This window comes from Alosa alosa, chromosome 11 (assembly GCF_017589495.1).
Source record: "Alosa alosa isolate M-15738 ecotype Scorff River chromosome 11, AALO_Geno_1.1, whole genome shotgun sequence".
Lineage (NCBI taxonomy): Eukaryota > Metazoa > Chordata > Actinopteri > Clupeiformes > Clupeidae > Alosa > Alosa alosa.
In genome coordinates, this window is record NC_063199.1 from 34,274,802 (window position 1) to 34,292,446 (window position 17,645).

General features: G+C 41.4%; 3 protein-coding genes across 4 annotated transcripts; all 3 read left to right on the forward strand.

The window, feature by feature from the left end:
* The first annotated feature begins 1 nt into the window (after position 1).
* Positions 2-3,167, forward strand: tnni4b.2 (troponin I4b, tandem duplicate 2). Its single transcript, XM_048257013.1, has 8 exons — positions 2-692; positions 1,022-1,052; positions 1,188-1,191; positions 1,275-1,322; positions 1,616-1,747; positions 1,979-2,068; positions 2,211-2,384; positions 2,563-3,167. Exons 2-8 carry the CDS (start codon positions 1,042-1,044, stop codon positions 2,650-2,652), a joined length of 549 nt encoding a protein of 182 aa, XP_048112970.1. The 5' UTR covers positions 2-692; positions 1,022-1,041; the 3' UTR covers positions 2,653-3,167.
* Positions 3,168-4,601: 1,434 nt separating this feature from the next.
* LOC125303385 (troponin I, slow skeletal muscle-like) lies at positions 4,602-9,820 on the forward strand. Its single transcript, XM_048257137.1, has 9 exons — positions 4,602-4,754; positions 5,717-5,753; positions 5,880-5,883; positions 6,220-6,258; positions 6,821-6,952; positions 7,455-7,544; positions 7,773-7,940; positions 8,272-8,364; positions 9,340-9,820. The coding sequence occupies exons 2-8, from the start codon at positions 5,743-5,745 to the stop codon at positions 8,359-8,361; spliced, it is 534 nt and encodes a 177-aa protein (XP_048113094.1). The 5' UTR covers positions 4,602-4,754; positions 5,717-5,742; the 3' UTR covers positions 8,362-8,364; positions 9,340-9,820.
* A 2,194-nt stretch (positions 9,821-12,014) lies between these two features.
* Positions 12,015-17,577, forward strand: bpgm (2,3-bisphosphoglycerate mutase). Of its 2 annotated transcripts, none has more exons than XM_048257797.1 (3): positions 12,015-12,138; positions 12,800-13,400; positions 13,961-17,577. In XM_048257797.1, the coding sequence occupies exons 2-3, from the start codon at positions 12,800-12,802 to the stop codon at positions 14,134-14,136; spliced, it is 777 nt and encodes a 258-aa protein (XP_048113754.1). In that variant the 5' UTR covers positions 12,015-12,138; the 3' UTR covers positions 14,137-17,577. The 2 variants fall into 2 exon arrangements, with proteins under 2 accessions (XP_048113754.1, XP_048113753.1); XM_048257796.1 differs by lacking the exon at positions 12,015-12,138 and adding an exon at positions 12,370-12,685.
* The last annotated feature ends 68 nt before the right edge of the window (positions 17,578-17,645 follow it).

The window sequence follows — 17,645 nt, forward strand, 5'->3', positions numbered from 1 at the left end:
CACCCAGGGGGTCGTCATTAAAGCCACACTATGTTGTTAGGTTAACGAGTGAGGATTTTGTTTAATAGTTGCATGCTATACAAACCGAGACATAGTCTAAAGCATGTTTTCAGCTAAATATTTTCAAGTTTCACTATAGTGGTAGATATGAATGATCGCGTAAATTGAAAAACCTCAAAACCCTCATTCATTCCTTCATTAAATGACCCTTCAGTCAGTTAGAGCATTCAATGCATACCCATTCCCCAGTCCGTCTCTTATGGCAGTTTTCAGCTTAATTTCAGGTTAATAATACCAGTTGTCACATGTTCATTTGGCATGACAAGCACACTCAGAGGACACCATGACACCATCTTCCATGAGTGACAGGGAGGCACAGAGTCCACCCTGCCTTAAAATACAGACTCAAGGTGCCTTCCCCCTGCTCCCTCCTCCCATATAAGGGTGGAGACAATGGGCCGGTGGGCTGGGCAGCCGGCCATGAAGGTTGCGTGCACCTGTGTTGCGCTGCTCTGGGTCATATCAAACGTCAGAATCCAGGGATCTATTTTAGTTAACCACTCAGATGCGATCTCAGGGCCAGGGGCAATAACGATCTCAGGGCCAGGGGCAATAACATTTCACCGGGGGTTTCCTGCCCACTGTCACTGTCAGACCCTCTGCACTTCGTGATTCATCTGCAGGAGAAACAGGTAAGTTTTATTGAACTGGCACCGAGTCTGTGCGCGTACATAACGTAGACAGCAGGTATTTGGATGATAATAACCTTTTCAAAACAAGTAAATAAATCATTGCTGCTTGGCAATGGCAATTAGATGATTTGCCAGTTAGATACAGCCAGGTCAGCGGCTACATGAAACACATGAAACACATAACTTGGTTGATCAGTTTGTGGCCATAGTATTTATGATCAGTTTGTGGCCATAGTATTTATGATGGTCATTTATTTGAGAACCTTTGGGGACAACTTTATTGGTGTTGCTGGGCATATTCAACTGATGTGTTCTCTTGATGTTTTTAGACCATTCGCAATAAGCCAACATGTCTGAGGCGTGAGTATTTTTAGTGTGATTGATGCTTCTTGTCAATAGCAAATATTAATCATACATTCCTATTGCATTTCCTGTCGCACTAATGCACTTCATTTATTTAATTTATTTGTACTTCCTTTTTTCACATGCCTTCAGAATGGTAAGTCATAAATAAACAGATAAATATGTAGCATCATGTTTGATCTATGTAATATTAATTCATATCCCTGCTTTATTTGTCAGCCGAAACCCAAGTCCAAGATTTCAGCCTCGCGCAGGCTGTTTCTAAAGGTAGTGTGTGTGTAGGTTGACCACTGTGTGTGTGGGTTGACCACCTAGCCTTTACACACAACATGTGTTGTCTGAATGAGTACAATAAGCTAACTAAATGTCAAAAGTTAATCAGACCAGTGCCTATATCTTGTTGTCACATAGAGGCTTCTGATTGGTTTTGGTTTGTTAATAAAAAAGTGTATGCTAACTGCATATGCTAATTAAATCTGTCTGGCCACAAATTAGATTTTACTGTAGCCCTGTTCATGTGAAGGCTACTGAGTTGCTTCAGTCGTGTCATTCTGTGCCAGATCCAAATTCTGAAGAAAGGTACTTCTATGCTGGCTGCTGAGAAAGAGGAGAAGAAACGAGAGCGAGAGAACACGCTGAATGAGAGACTCCCGCCACTCAAACTGTCAGGTCTGTCTGTGCAGGACCTGCAGGTATGTTCTGACCATGTCAGCTATGACCACTCCCACAAGGCACGGCATGCACGGCCAGCGGAATATAGAACACACCACGACATTAATCAACATGGCCGCCCACGTGCCAACCGTATCCGTCTCTCTCTGTCTGTCTGTGTGTCCAGTCTGTTGGTGTGGAGGTTTGTACTGACAAGTCTGTCAACATGTGCGGTGCAAAGTGCACTTACTTCCTGAATTTGCATCCTCCAGAACCTGTGTAAAGAGATGCACCAGAAGACTGACGTGGTCGATGAAGAACGATACGACCTTAATCTCAAAGTTTCCAAAAATGAAAAAGAGGTGCCTGATGAACAAGTCATGTCATTACTTTTTAAATTAGCAACATAAGTAGCAAGGTTTGGATTTGAAAATTCAAATGATATTCTGTTGTATTTTGCTTAGTGGTCAAATATAGAGTAACACTGACCTGTGCTGACCACAGATTGAGAACCTGGCCCATAAGATCTTTGAGCTGAAGGGTAAAATGAAGAGGCCGGCGTTGAAGAGAGTGAAGATCTCAGCCGACGCCATGCTAGGGGCTCTGTTTGGAGCCAAGGTCAAGGAGTCGGTGGACTTTAAGGCCAATCTGAAGACCGTGAAGAAAGAGGAGGAGAAGGCGAGGCTTTGGATAGATGCCATTTGCTACCATTACTGTCCTATTGTCTACTCATGTGAAAAAGGAATAAAAACGTTATGAAAAACTGTGTATTTTGACTGCAATAGTGACCCAAAGAATTTGATCTGAGCATGTCACTACGGAGTGACCTTGTTTTACTTGAGCTTTCCTTCCACAGAAAGAGGAGGTGACTGACTGGCGTAAGAACGTGGAGGCCATGTCTGGCATGGAGGGCAGGAAGAAGCTGTTCGACGCAGGTGGGCAGTAGCAGGTCGGACAAAACCAGTGTCTCCAAAAGCATTGAGCAAACATTAAGCAAACATTGAGCAAACATTTGTACAAATGTCACTGTACAACCGTAGAAGGACTTACTGCACAACGAGCTGAAATTATTACAGTCTGATTGTCTGATAATAGTTTCTTACTTAACATCTTTTGTATGTTTTATGTGGATTGGAGTTTTAATTTCTGTCATGTTAGCATATATTGCGTGACATTGCTGATTTGATTGCAAGACTACTAAACATTACATATTGGAAGAAAATTGTCTATGAAAGATTCATAGACTGAGGAATGTGAGTGTGTGCCTGTAGAGTGTGTGCCTGTGGATCCAGCTAGCTTAGCAACTGTGGGTGTCATGTCATCACAAAATGTGCATAAGTACAAATATCCCTTTAGAGCAATCTTATCAGTATGTTGTTGTCATATATGTTGTCATACGTATGATGTTCCTCATTCATGTAAATGAGTTTTGCACTGGAATAAACTGGATGACCATTCAAATCCTTTGCTATTGTGCCTTCTTGCTGGGCCAGGCAGGTCTCTACACACTCCACTCGTGCTGATCACTCTTCACTGCATGTCTGTCTCTTTGGCCAAGCTCCTTTAAAGGCTGCCCGTATTCACAGCTGAGCTGCCATAGCTGCCATAACATTAAAACAACGTTTGTAAATCAGGCCAGGGTAAACATGGCCTCAGATATTCGGCCTCTTCAGACTCTAAGGGGAAGAGTCATGGCCAGATATCTCAAGTGCACTGAGGCTGTTTGACCCCAACAAGATAGCACTCCGTTCAAATGAGTTACAACCACTTGTCCCTGGTGCACGATTTCTTCATCAACAATCTGAAGTATCTTTGGACTACGGCCAGAATTAAATGCTAAAGGAATTAGCAGACTAAGAGAGGAGTAGGCAGGCGTGCCACTGTTAACTCAGAGTCCCAAAACAAAGGCGTTAAGTTAACTCAGAGACCCAAAACAAAGGCGTTAAGTTAACACACTAAGCCTCTTGTTACCAGGTCACTGTGTCTAAAATTAAACTGTGGTCAAGGTGGCATTGTCATTCTCGGCGCCTCTCACACACTGCCGTGTTGCCTACGCACGGAAAGAAGAATGAGCTGTAGGTGGGCGAGCTCATGTTACATCAAGATAGCATCCACCTGCTTCTGCTATTCTTACCAAGACACTGCAGTGATTTACGCCTGGTCCTCTTTGTGGCCAGGGGCTGAAGCCTAATGTGACTGGGTATAAACACATTCATGTCATGTCTGGTAATTGCCCTTAATGGACACAGCATAACACTGCAGTGATTGATTACTGTTCGATCTGACAGATGGCCTTCATAACTTAAAGGTGAGTTTTATGAATAATTTGAATTCTGTCACTACTGGATATCACCAGAATGGATGGAAAAATTGATTATCTGTGTAATTGGCAGAAAACTTGTTGGGATTTTTTTTTTAAGATTACAAAATAAAATAGTGTGGTCATACTTAGACAAAAATAAAACAGCATGTAGAAGAAGTTTATTAAGAAACATTACTCAAATGGTAACTCATTCCTTGTTGAAGTGTCAAAAGACACTGAACACACAGAACACAAATGAAATTTTTCCAAAGAATCTCATTTAGAAGAGCTTATTCACATTCACCTCTGTTCAAACTAAACTTTGCATGAAAAACTATGTTTTTCCCCAGTGGGAGAGTGACCCATGAGGATGATAGAGGCTTTTCTTCTGACCTGACAAAGAAGCATTTTATGCTCTGCCATTCGAACCCGTCTGTCTGCTCTGGGCAACAGCAACAGCTGAGAGAGGACCTGCCAACTAGCCACCACCACCGCCAGGCATCACCACACCACATAACTCCATGTCCAACACCAATAAAGTTGTTTTATTGCCACGCTTTGTAGACTGAATACTGTTTGCGCGCTATGTATGTGCCACAGTAAACGTCAGCTGCAGAGAGGACGAAGACATCGGGTTATTTTCGTGGGCCGTTCCCCTAAGCGTTAGAAACTATAAATCTGAATCTGTATTCCCCAAACCTCAGTTGGCGTGTGCATCCAACACTGTCAGCTTTTCTCTCCCAAAGGTACGTTTTGACCAGTTTACTTGCTAGATGTGAGGAGGTGAAGGGGGGCGGGAGGGAAACGGGGTTAATCCCCTGGGCAGCGCCGATGACAAGTTGAGGTGCACTTAGACGAAACAGATCAAATGGTATCGAGGAATGAAATGTGAGCATCACTTAATACATTGCTATGCGAAAGGTATATGTGGGTGAATGATAAGGTACTGACGCTGAATTTTGCTGGACACAATGTAGGCTAATTTGGTTTCTACTGATACTTTAGATTACAGATAGAAAAACAGTAGCCTGTGTGTGTTTGATGAATGACAAAACTCTTGTCAGCTTTGCATTTGACTTCCATTCAATTGCGGGAGACATGAGATTTCATAAACCAAGCGTAGGCTAGTCCAAGTCATATGATACGTTATTGGAATTGTTGCACAATGACAAACCATAAAGATACTTTGCCATACAATGCTATTTAATTTGACTTAGTACATTTACATATAGCAACATTATTGCTGTTTTCCCATTTTGTAAAATTCGTAAACACAATTGGTACTTTTTCGTTCTTTTTGGAGTGAGATGCCACTTGTGATTGAGGGTGGCTAGGTGTTGGCAATCCTTAGCCTCCTGGCATGCCAGCCTTTCATATATCAAAATGAGGGCTTCATGATGGCACGTAGGAAGGTTGAAGGGAAGCCAGAGGTGAAGTGGGACCTGGCCTTTCCATTTGGATGGGACATGCAGGAAAAGATGGCATATGCCTGTGACCGTGTGACTTTTTCAGCCGGGGCCATTAAATCACATTGTTGAGCTATAATGAGCTAACGAGGAGAGCAACCAGCACACCTTAATAAGTCCAGCACAATAACATCATGTCCCAGTTGCCCCTCTGTTATCAGGCCAGAGCTACCTCATCTCTGGAAGAAGACTGTTGACTAAAGTGTCGCCAAAACCTATGCATATGCTCATTCCTATTTCAGATCTGGTGTGCAGTATATGACCAAAGATGTCGGATGCGTAAGTATGCTTTGTAAAATCACAAACACTGAAATGATAAAAAAGACTGTTTGTTTGTTTGTTGATGTTTGTTTACACGTCTGTTTTTGTTTTTCATCTCTGTGGGGGGTTCTGTTGCTTGAATAGACCGGTGAGTATCACTCCAGTCATCTCAATGATAACTGACATTTTTGTTATGCTAAAATGTTAAAGAAAACACAACATTTTTACACTCTAAAAAATCTAATGAATGGTTCTTCACATTGGTAATGGTTCCTCAGAGAGATTATTTTTTATACTCTGAAGAATTATTAACTTTTTAGTAAATGTAGCTGATTTTGAAAAACAAAACTCTGCAACAAATGTCTTGGCTTCAAAGTAAGCCATGTGGCATGTGAAAATAGCTGCTGAATACTGTCCTATGATTTCTGCTCCATGGCATTTAGAAAGTTGATTAATGATATAAACACTATATTTTCTACTGCAGAAAAAGAAGATCAGCTCAGGTCGCAGGCTGGGGCTGAAGGTAAGTGTATAGGTGCAATTCAAATGTATAGGTGCAATTCTTATCCAATGCACTTTTTGTCAAATTCAGCAAGCTCTAATTCACGGTCCTATAGCAGTTAAGAGAAAAACCATGAACAATTCCAGCCATAAAATACATTACTTCAAAATAACAGAATGAAGGAGGGGTCTAATTTGATTGGCTTTTGAGTTAAAAAATCAACAACCTTTCATCAAAATCACTAACTTCAATCTTAAAAAAAAAAAACACAAAAAACAGTGCTACCTAGCCCGAGTTGTTGCAGCCAACAGCTAGAGAAGCCAGGCAGCTGCAATGCTACACTCTGGGGGCAACAGCTAGAGAAGCCAGGCAGCTGCAGTGCTACACTCTGGGGGCATGAACATGGGGCAGCTACAGTGCTACACTCTGGGCGCATGATTTTAAAAATGCCCGTTTTTTCCACACCAACAGTACTCGGTGACCTTGAGAAACAGAGATCTATATGAAAATTGCCAGAATTCTCCTTTAACACCAGATAAGGATGCTGCATACAAAATCACTGACTTGTAAACTTTGACACAAGATGAAGATGCTGTACACAGCGTTCGACATGCTGGCTGTGGAGAATGAGGACAGGGTGAAAGACAGAGCGGACACCCTTGCTGAACGCGTCCCGCCACTCAAGCTGTCTGGCCTGTCTGTGCAGGAGCTCCAGGTGAGTCCCTCACCTGCCCCCACCCTTACCCACCCTTACCTGCCCCCCCACCCTTATCTGCCCCCCCACTCTTACCTGCCCCCCACCCCACCCACCCTTACCCACCCCCACCCTTTTCCACCCCCCCACCCCTTACCTGCCCCCACCCTTATCTGCCCCCCACCCTTACCTGCCCCCACCCTTACCTGCCCCCACCCTTACCTGCCCCCACCCTTACCTGCCCCCACCCTTACCCACCCTTACCTGCCCCCCCACCCTTACCTGCCCCCACTCTTACCTGCCCCCACCCTTACCCACCCTTACCCACCCTTACCTGCCCCCCCACTCTTACCTGCCCCCACCCTTACCCACCCTTACCTGCCCCCCACCCTTTACCCATCCCCCTGCCCCCCCTCATTCCAGCACAACTACACTGATTTATTCATTCATCTTTTGTTTGTTGCACAACTTACTCTACCCAACACTGCAGACTAAAGTCACTTTTTTATCTTTTGCTCAACAGGATCTTTGCAGAGATCTGCATCACAAAATTGATGTAGTTGATGAGGAACGCTATGATGTTGAAGTGAAAGTGGCCAAAAATGATAAGGAGGTACTACGCAGCTTATTCCTGGGGCTCCTTATGCATGGAGTAGGCAGTGGTCATTCTCTAACATGTACGCAAGGCAATTGGGACTAACATTTGTCACAAAGCAAACATAGTCAGTGATGTTAACGTGGACAAGCACAAGGACTTGAGAGTGAAACTTGAGCTTGAACCCAAATGGGGTTTGTTGTGCCGCAAAGTATGATGTTTTTTTTGTTGTTGTTATTAATTCAGATTCATGAGATGAAGCTGAAGGTGCAAGAATTGACGAGGAAGAAGCCTACTCTGAAGAGAGTGAAAATATCTGCAGAACAATTGCTCTCTGTCCTCCTGGGTGGCAAGCACACACAGACCATTGACTTCAAGGCCAACCTCAAAACAGTCAAGAAGGAGGATGAGAAGGTAACACTAATGAATTTCTCCTGGGGATCAATAAAGTATCTATCTATCTATCTATCTATCTATCTATCTATCTATCTATCTATCTATCTATCTATCTATCTATCTACTAATGCCTTCGTATGCAGAGCAGTGTGTAGCTGTAGCGGAGGCTGCCTGGGGCAAAGGAACTGTGTCCAGTCCAGATTATATTTATCAACATTATTATTTGTTTTTTGTTCTTTAATAATTTTTGTCTGTGCCTCTTTTAGCATGTTTGAACATTTTCTTGAACCAGCACAAACAGTCCTCACAAACATCAGGTTTTTACATGAGCTACTTTTCCTCCTTACAGAAAGAGGAGGTGACTGACTGGCGTAAGAATGTGGAGGCCATGTCTGGCATGGAGGGCAGGAAGAAGCTGTTCGACGCTGGTGGACAGTAGCAGGTAATGTCCCGTAGATATAATGCCACATATACTTCAAGTAAAAATTAATCAATCAATCAAACAATCAGTTGATGGATAAGTTACAGTTTTTCTCAGTCGCTTTGGTGCTTTTCTCACATCACTATTAACATTTGCTCAGCAGTTCAGCAGCAGCATTTCTCAAAACAATTAGTGCAAACTGCAAAACCTAGTGGATAACCTGCAAAAGCACATCACTTGCTCAAAATGGATAGTCCATTCCTCAAAAGCAAGTATTTATGTCAATGAAACTGCCAGTGTCATCAAAATGAAAAGTCTTGACACCATCGTTTATGAACAAGATAGTCAAATGGCTTTGTCATGTTTTCATTATGGCAGTTTATGCTCTCAGTGTTTTCCCATCGAAAAAAGGTCAGAACTCGGTGACACTACCTGAACATGCTCAAGACAGCACTATACACTAGTACAGCCATTTGAAAACTACAGTAAAGTTAGAAATTGCTGTAGTTAGGAGAGTGAGTACAAGACACTGTTTCACATTTTTACTGTGTTCTTTGCAATTCTACAGCATTGTGACAGAATTTGATAACTAGTTCACCAATTTTGTATGTAATGACTCAAGCAATGAAATGAAGACTATCAGTTTTATTGGGAATGACTATTCAGCATCCATAAGTATAGTTCATTTTGACTGACATGACAAAGCAACTGAAACATGTCCAAAAGCATTTGCAATTTGTTCAGAGGAAGGAGAAATTGCTACTATAATGTGCACAAATAACTAAATGTTGTGGAGGTTGAACTAATAGTTATGAGAATTTTCATTCTGATCTGAGAAAAGCACCAAAGCGACTGAGAAAAACTGTAATGATGAGACCAATGAGACTATCGGACTATCGGAATGTGAGTTGAAGGCAAAAAAATGTCTGATTGAGCTGATACACTGTTCAACAAGTTCAACTCCTAATTGTGTGCCTCTTCTCATTTTCTTAACAGGATCTTAAATGGACTTAACTCACTTGACTGATTAAGTTGATTTTTATCATCTGTCTTTTCTCATGAGAACTTTGTTTTTTTTTTCAAGTTAACGTTCATGAAATGTCTACATTACCTTTTGGAAAATTGTGTCCAGCCATGTACAATTTCAGTTTAAACACAGGAAGAGTGTAATGATTTGGAAAATATTTGAACAATGAATGAAATATAAAGTCAAGAACTTTTGCATAATGGGCATAACACTAAAATATTACACACAACTACATGGGTTTTATTTTATAAACACATACGGTTTTGCTTTTTTATCCAAGGCTTTTATAGGAGGTATTATTGTTGTCTGTTTGTACTGTATTGTATCTGTGATGTATATTGGGTGTGTGGACATCCATTCAGCTGAATTGAACATAAATGCATGGCGTCTGTTTATAGCTACTGAGGTGCTTATTGTGCTCATATTAAAAAAGAAATTCTGCCTTTCAAATGGCTGCAATTCACCTGTCTCCCTCATGGTGGTGCTGTAAAGCAACATACTCAGACAGATCCACTGACTATGTATGTTCAGCATTAACAGAAACATTTCCTAGATCATTTAGATACTGTATTAGTCCTTGATGCCAAAATCGTACACCTTCATGTGTCGTATAGCATTTCATGTGTTGTTTATATATAATGTAAGTTACTAAGAACAATAGGTGTATGTCCTGGACCACAATCTTCAACATAGGCCAGAAAAACAACAGCAATTACCTCATCTTTATAATCTCATGATAGCTTTAGAAGAACAGCAAATACCTTATCTTTATAATCTCATAGGCTTATATTCAGAAAAAAAACAGCAAATACCTTATCTTTGCAATCTCAGGCCTATGTCCAGAAGAACAACAGCAATTACCTTATCTTTATAATTACATGATAGCTTGTCAGGTAACATCCAAAACTGTTAATTTGAGTTGACTGTAAATTCCTATACTGCCAATGGTGCTGCTGGATATTGTACTATCACAACGAGCATATTTGTGTAAAGATGGTGATACACAAAGCAACTTTTTCAACTTTGTTGCTGTAGCATAGCCTGGGTGAACCCAGATGAACCTGTTAGCAAATTTGAATTAGTTCTACAGATCCAATCTGTTCTACAGGTCCAATTTGTTCTACGGGTCCAATTTGTTCTCCAGGTCCAGGTTCTACAGGTCCAATTCAAATTTGTTAAAAGGTTCGTCTGGGTTCACCCAGGCTATTGTTGCTGTACACGCAGGCTACGGTTCACCCAGGCTATTAGTCTGGGCAGTCTGGGTTCACCCAGGTTATTGGTCTGGGCAGTCTGGGTACACCCAGGCTATTGGTCTGGGCAGTGTTCCTGACTATCGTGGTTCTGGCACCTTCCCATTGATATCGGGTAGCTATTATTTTACTGGAGAACTTTAATCATTAGGCATATTTTCACATTGCTCAAACCGTTGCCCCATGTGCAGCAACATAGCTCAAACAGTTGCCCCATGTGCAGCAACATAGCTCAAACAGTTGCCCCATGTGTCATCAGCTTTAAGGAACCTAACTTTTTAGGCTATATTGTACGATGAGAAAAAGTGATATTTTATAGGACAGTTTTAACTAGTTCTGATGGACATGTCAAGATGAAATGTCGAGATTAAAGTCAATATGATATGTCAACTTTATTAAATGTTGAGTTTAATGTCGACACGTCGAGATTAAAGTCGACATGATATTTCAACTTTATTCTCGAAATGTTGAGTTTAATATCGTCATGGCAAAAATATTTTTTTTCTTCATGTGTGGCTAATACTCTGTCGTAAGCTTCCCAACTCGAATTCCCCAGTGCCACATCAAATAGTTTGAACTAATCTAGCTTTCTCCATAATCTGAGTACCCAGAAGCTCGCATCATGCTGAACAAACCCTCTCCGTAATCAGAGCTCCCTTATATGTTTCATTAACAAGTAAATACACTTTATTTCCTAAACCTTTCTTTGAACTTAATGGGCATAATCATTATTTATTTCCTAAACCTTTCTTTGAACTTAATGGGCATAATCATTATTTATTTCCTAATCATAGGGGCATAATCATTAATCATTTCCTTACTTTTTGAATATTTGTTTTACTACAGGCTTAAAAAAAACCATCTAAAATGTCTGAATAAATGCATATAGTCTAAATCTAAAATATTTAGATCCTCTCAAACAAATGACCTGTGTTTCACATGGCTGATTTCTATAGCCTAGATTTCAGCATTTAAAAAGGTTTACCTAGGTAAGGCCAGTAGGCTAGGCATAGGCCTACAGGTCGGCTGCCTACTTCAATGAGTTTAAGAAAAGCATATTTTACTGGTGTGAGTTTATTTTGGCTCACCTGAGTGAGTCGTCTGAGAGCTTATGTATGTCTGCACACACAATTTAAGCCTATTTTTACTGTGATAGTTAGTGGTTGTATCGTTGATGAATAGAGTTTTCATCGAATCCGAAACATTACATCATAGGGTGAATTTTACATAGACAGTAAAAGAAAGGAATTTTACCATAGAACTGACCGAATTACAAAAACATGACTGAACACCGCCTCGGATGTTTGCCTTTAACTACAGACCATACAGAGTAAAGACAGCTCCGAAAGTACCGCCTTCAAGGGAACTCTCCCGGTCCCTATTGGATTAGAGGCTGTCAATCGCCTACGCAAGTAGGAAGGCGCATGGGTGTGTGCTGTGCGCGCAACTCGCTGCCATGTCTCTGTCCACAACCCTGCACACTGCGACCATCTAGACGTCTGACTTATTATCCTAAAGGCGAGTAAAACAAGAAGTATAATATATGCATTTCTCTTATTTTGAAATTATACCCGTTCAAGTGTATTGTGTTATTTGAAGTCATTAGCTTTAAATGATGAAGACAAATTGTAGCTAACGTTATGAAGCAAATGTCAGAGTGCAAACAGTCGTTTCACGTCACGTCAGATAAGATGGGCAACCTTAGCTATAGCTAACGTTTGTGGTATTCCATAGCTTATGAACTCTATATTTATTTGTCGTTGCATTTGAAATGACCATATAGGCCTTTTCGTTTTCAAGTCAAATCATGTTACTTCAATGTGTGTCTGAGTCTGAACCAGTTGAGCATCTGACATTTGGCTTGTAACCCTAATCCTTTAGTCCACACTCATAGCCGAGTATCTATGTTGTTTTGTTGTGACACTGTGTACTGTAGCCGATGCAGTACGCCTATTGTGTGTATTGTAACCCGTATGTAATGATATAAACATCAGTGCTCTGGCTGGAGCTGGCTGTGGAGGATCTGGAGTATTGGCTGTGACGTTCCTCAGATGTGGTACACTGTGTACTGTGCAGCATAATTTATTGTAACTCAATTATGACATGTTATGATAAATATCAGTGTTCCTGTTCTGTGCAGTATCGGTGCTCTTCTCAACATGCTATACTTTCTACCCAGATGTCAAAGTACAAACTATTCCTGTTGCGGCATGGGGAAGGAGCCTGGAACAAGGAGAACCGCTTCTGCAGCTGGGTGGACCAGAAGCTGAGCGAGGCCGGTGTGGTGGAGGCCCAGGAGTGTGGGAGGCTTCTGAAGGAGCAGGGCTACAAGTTCGACCGCGTCTTCACCTCTCTGCTCAGCCGCTCCATCCAGACGGCCTGGCTGGTCCTGGAGGCCATGGGCCAGGAGTGGATCCCCGTCACCAAGTCCTGGCGGCTCAACGAGCGCCACTACGGTGCGCTGATCGGCCTCAACCGGGCCGAGATGGCCCTGAACCACGGCGAGGAGCGGGTCAAGTTGTGGCGGAGGAGTTATGACATCACCCCGCCGCCCATTGATGAGTCACACCCGTACTTCGCCGAGATCTACAACGATCGGCGCTACAGTACGTGCGACGTGCCCAAGGAGCAGCTGCCGCGAGCTGAGAGCCTGAAGGAGGTGCTGGACCGGCTCCTGCCGTACTGGAACCAGGTGGTCGTCCCAGAGATCAAGAGCGGCCACACCGTGCTCATTTCGGCACATGGGAACAGCTGCAGAGCCTTGCTCAAACACTTAGAAAGTACGCCGCCTTGACCACAACACTGCACACTGTCACTTAGTGGTGTAGAAATGGTTGGTTTTCTGAAGGAGCTTCCCCAAGTAACCAGATGACATGAGCAGTTCTGCTGTTCTGGAACACTAACCCCATGTCATGCCAACAGACTTTTTTAAGTTCCTGAAATGGCACCAATAACCTCATCAGAAAGGGCACGGGGTTAAGGTTACTCTAGTCTGATGCACTTCGACCTTTTAAAAAACCTGTCAGTGCTACTGTACTACCGCAGGCAATGTCATACTATACATTTAGGTGGCTTAACACATGCAGTAGACACAGTGTACAGTACACCCAAATGGATCAAATGTATAGGCCGACCCACTTGATACATGTGCATGATTTAGCATGACCCAATTTTTCCAAATCTTTTTTTGTTAGAAGAATAAACATAGACTATCTAACATACCGGTACATACGTTGCATTTTGATGTTTACCAATGAATGGAGTTCTAATGTCATGTATTTACTGTGCTTAACACACACATCTGAGCACCTCTCTGCTCTCTCTGCCCTGTGTTCTGTAGATATATCGGAGAAGGACATCGTCGGTGTGACGTTACCCACCGGGATTCCTGTGTTACTGGAGCTGGATGAGGATTTGAAGCCAGTGAAGCCGCGCCAGCTCCTAGGAGACCAGGAGAAGATCCAGGCAGCTATCAAAAAGGTGGAGGATCAGGGGAAGGTCAATGCGCCCAAATAAGGGCCAGCACAGGAAGTACAGAACTCTGACCGCTCCAGAAGCAGGGTTGTCAGGGTAACTGTTGTTTGCAGGGTATCACCAGGGAAGGCCACACCTTTACTCATAGAGGCTATTGATTAAGATCACCATAGATAGTAGGAGGCACATTAAAGAGTGTAGTGTAGGTTAACGGTTTGTTATTAATGGCTAAATTCGATCTAACACAATCCATGGTTCAGATACAATAGAGCTTGTGTCTTTTGGAAAAGAAATAGAGAATTAGTAAGAAATTACACCCTTCTTTTTTGTGTGATGACTGCACACCTCCTGATTGAATGGACTAAATGTTGCTGTTACGTTTCTGTTATGTTTCTGTAGCTAAATGTTATGTTTGTGTTTGCCTTTCCAGTTAGTGTAAGTACTGTATGCATCAAACGTGCCATGTTGTGTATTGAAATAGTTTGTGATTGGCTCTTCCTGAAGCAAATTCGAGTACTATAAAACACTCCTGATACTGTTCCTTAGCATACAGCATTATATCTCCCCCTGAAACCTGTGATGAGAGTAGCACAGGAAGTGTCATAATGTCAGTGGATTGACACAGGAAGTGAGATAAGTGAGAGGAGAAAGAGAAACTGAGCACTGGTGGGTGTATTAAGGGAATTAACGAGAGGACCAGAGGTGCCTTATGTTTAAGCCAATGAGAGACCTCTATCTGTCTTATGTTTAAGCCAATGAGAGACCTCTATCTGCCGTCTGTCATGCTGATTGGATGGTCAGCTGACTCACAAAGGGAAAGTACATGTGTGGAACACACTGTTACAGCAAGATGAGCGCAAGTATAAGCCCCATGATGCTTTGCACATGCAACTAACAAAGCCCCCACCCCACATCACCTCTGTGTTTTGTAGCTACTGTAGGCTGGAAGGCTAAATCTAAACTCCAAGTGGTGTATATTTTTTTTATTGTAACTCTGTATTAGAGTGAGTATAAGTACTGTATGCATTTGGGCATTCGTAGCTGATAAGCTGTTGCATACATGTATGCGCTATCATCTCAGCTATCAAGCTAGGCTAAAGCTAACAAGCAAGTATCAAAGGGCATATACATACTGATCTTATGGTGGCAGACTTGTCAAGCTGCATGTTCAATGAACGTTGGTGCCCCTAAATATTTCTATCATCTAACATTTAAATGAAGTTTTTAGGTAAAAACACTGAACAAGCCTACATTACCTCATGGAGTTAGACAGAAGAGATCATTCATTCCAAGCTGTATGGTGAACATATTTCCTGCATAACGTACAAAAAAAGAAAAAAGAAACAAAGCTATTCCTTCTCACCTGAACAAACAAAACCAAGCTTTTTACTTTTTGGATGAATCAAACTTGAGAAATTAGAGTGGGTGGTATGAGGTAATTTAGCAGCACTGGTAATTTGCACTGGTATATATTTCCCTTGTTTTTACTGCTGGTTTGACATTGCATAGAATGTGGAACAATGATTTTATTAGAAACAGCATTACTACCCTTGTTGAAAAGTTACTGAAAATATGGCACTTTTTAAAAATATTTATTTTGCCCAGGACCCTATATCTGTAGCAGAGAAGTGAAGAAGTCCAAAAGTGACTGTGTCTAGTTAACACAGGAGTGTTGATAGTTAACACAGGAGTGTTTGTCACCATGAATTGCCTCAGAATACATCAGTTCTGCTGTGCATTTTACACTGTAAATGAGGCCTATGTTACTTTGAGTATTTTAAGTTTGTCTATTTATTAAGTTGTTGTCAGTTGTTTAGGTATGCATTATCTACATGCAAGTATATGTTGTATTTATTGTGTAAGAGCACTAAACAGAAATGTGTTTTTATTAGGGCTGTCAAAAAAATGTGTTAATTTCGATTAATTAATTACAGAAAGAATAACGTGTTAACGCTGATTAATCACGAGGTCAAAGGTCACAGACCTTTGACCTCGTGCAGTCTTGGCTACAGTAACTGAAGGAGGCAGATGAGAAAGCGCTGATTGGTCCAGTGACTGGAACATGTAGCTTACGTTTAGAAAAATGCCCAGATGGAGCTGTTGTGACTGGAACATGTCGCCTACGTTTAGAAAAACGGCCAGATAGAGCTGTTGACAAGAGCATGTTTTCTGCGATTCAGTGATTTCTGCAGTAAGGAATTTGCGTATCATAGGAGTTTGTCAAGTCTGAAGCATCACCTCAACCCAAAGGTAGATTAGGAGTTAGCACAAACCCGCTGATAATAATACATAATGCTAGCCGCCAGCCTTGTCAACGTTAACTTGCAAATGTATTGTTTTTAGGCTCCATAACAGACCGACTAACTGCCGACCTTCCTTACTAAATCGTCTGCATTACCTCGGTGTTAGGGTAGCCTACTGCACACGTCAGCGAGTGGAAACTTGAGTCATTTGCATTTGCATTTACATGCTAAAACATCTTCCGAGAATCGTGAAAGTGAAACATTAGGTCTACCTTATCAGTAGGCCTTCACCTCCACAAGAAAAGCAAGTTCATTGTGTAGGCCCCTACAAGGGGAACAAGATGAGAAGTAGGCTATTTACAAAGGCAAAGTAAAATATAAATATATCGCGACTCTAGGTAAAGCTCTAGAGTCACCAAAAATACCTGAAACTGATTGCTTTAAAGTCTGTAATGTTGGTTTGGCTTTCCATTGATTCACTAATCTACCAAATTTTTAATTTAAATATTTAAAAAAATATGTTCATAGCAAAAATGAATGCATGCGATTCATTTAGATTAATTATTCACAGAGTATGTAATTAATTTCATTTTTTTAAATCGCTAGACAGCTCTAGTTTTTATATAATAATTTAGGAGCTTTGTTACTTTCTGTGGTCCGAAGTAATATTATGTGTAGGCTATTTGTTGTAAAAAGTGAAAGCGCTTAAGGCTGAACTATGACTTAATTAGCTTGTCACTGTGGACATTGCAAATGAATGACTGGGAAGTTCCTTATGAATTTAATGAAGTATGAGTAAAGGTCATGAATAAATTGGTTTTGAGAAATTAAACCATAGAGATAGACATGGTGGACTGAGTAAAGCTATGCAGTGTTTCCTAACCATATGTTGCAACCCATAATGCATTTGTAAATGAAATAACTGAAGAGAAATTAAACCATAGAGATACATATGGTGGACTGAGTAAAGTTATGCAGTGTTTTATAACCATATGTTGCAACCCATAATGCATTTGTAATGTATTTTGGCTTCTATCATACAACTTATGTAGAAGTGAGCACAGTAGTACTGTATCCTATAGCTCAGGTCAAATTTTCTATAGACTCTAAATGAGCTCAAACCTTATTCTGCCAGAGCGTCCTCCTCTCACGCTCTACACATTTGCAACTACAATGTCATGACAGGGACACTGTGATGTTTCTCATGCAGGGAAAATGTCATTAAAAGGCTCAAAAAGAACTTGTGTGCATTTTGGTTTGTTTTGGAATGGTGTCAGGATTTAACCTGTGTTACCAGAAGGAGGAGCT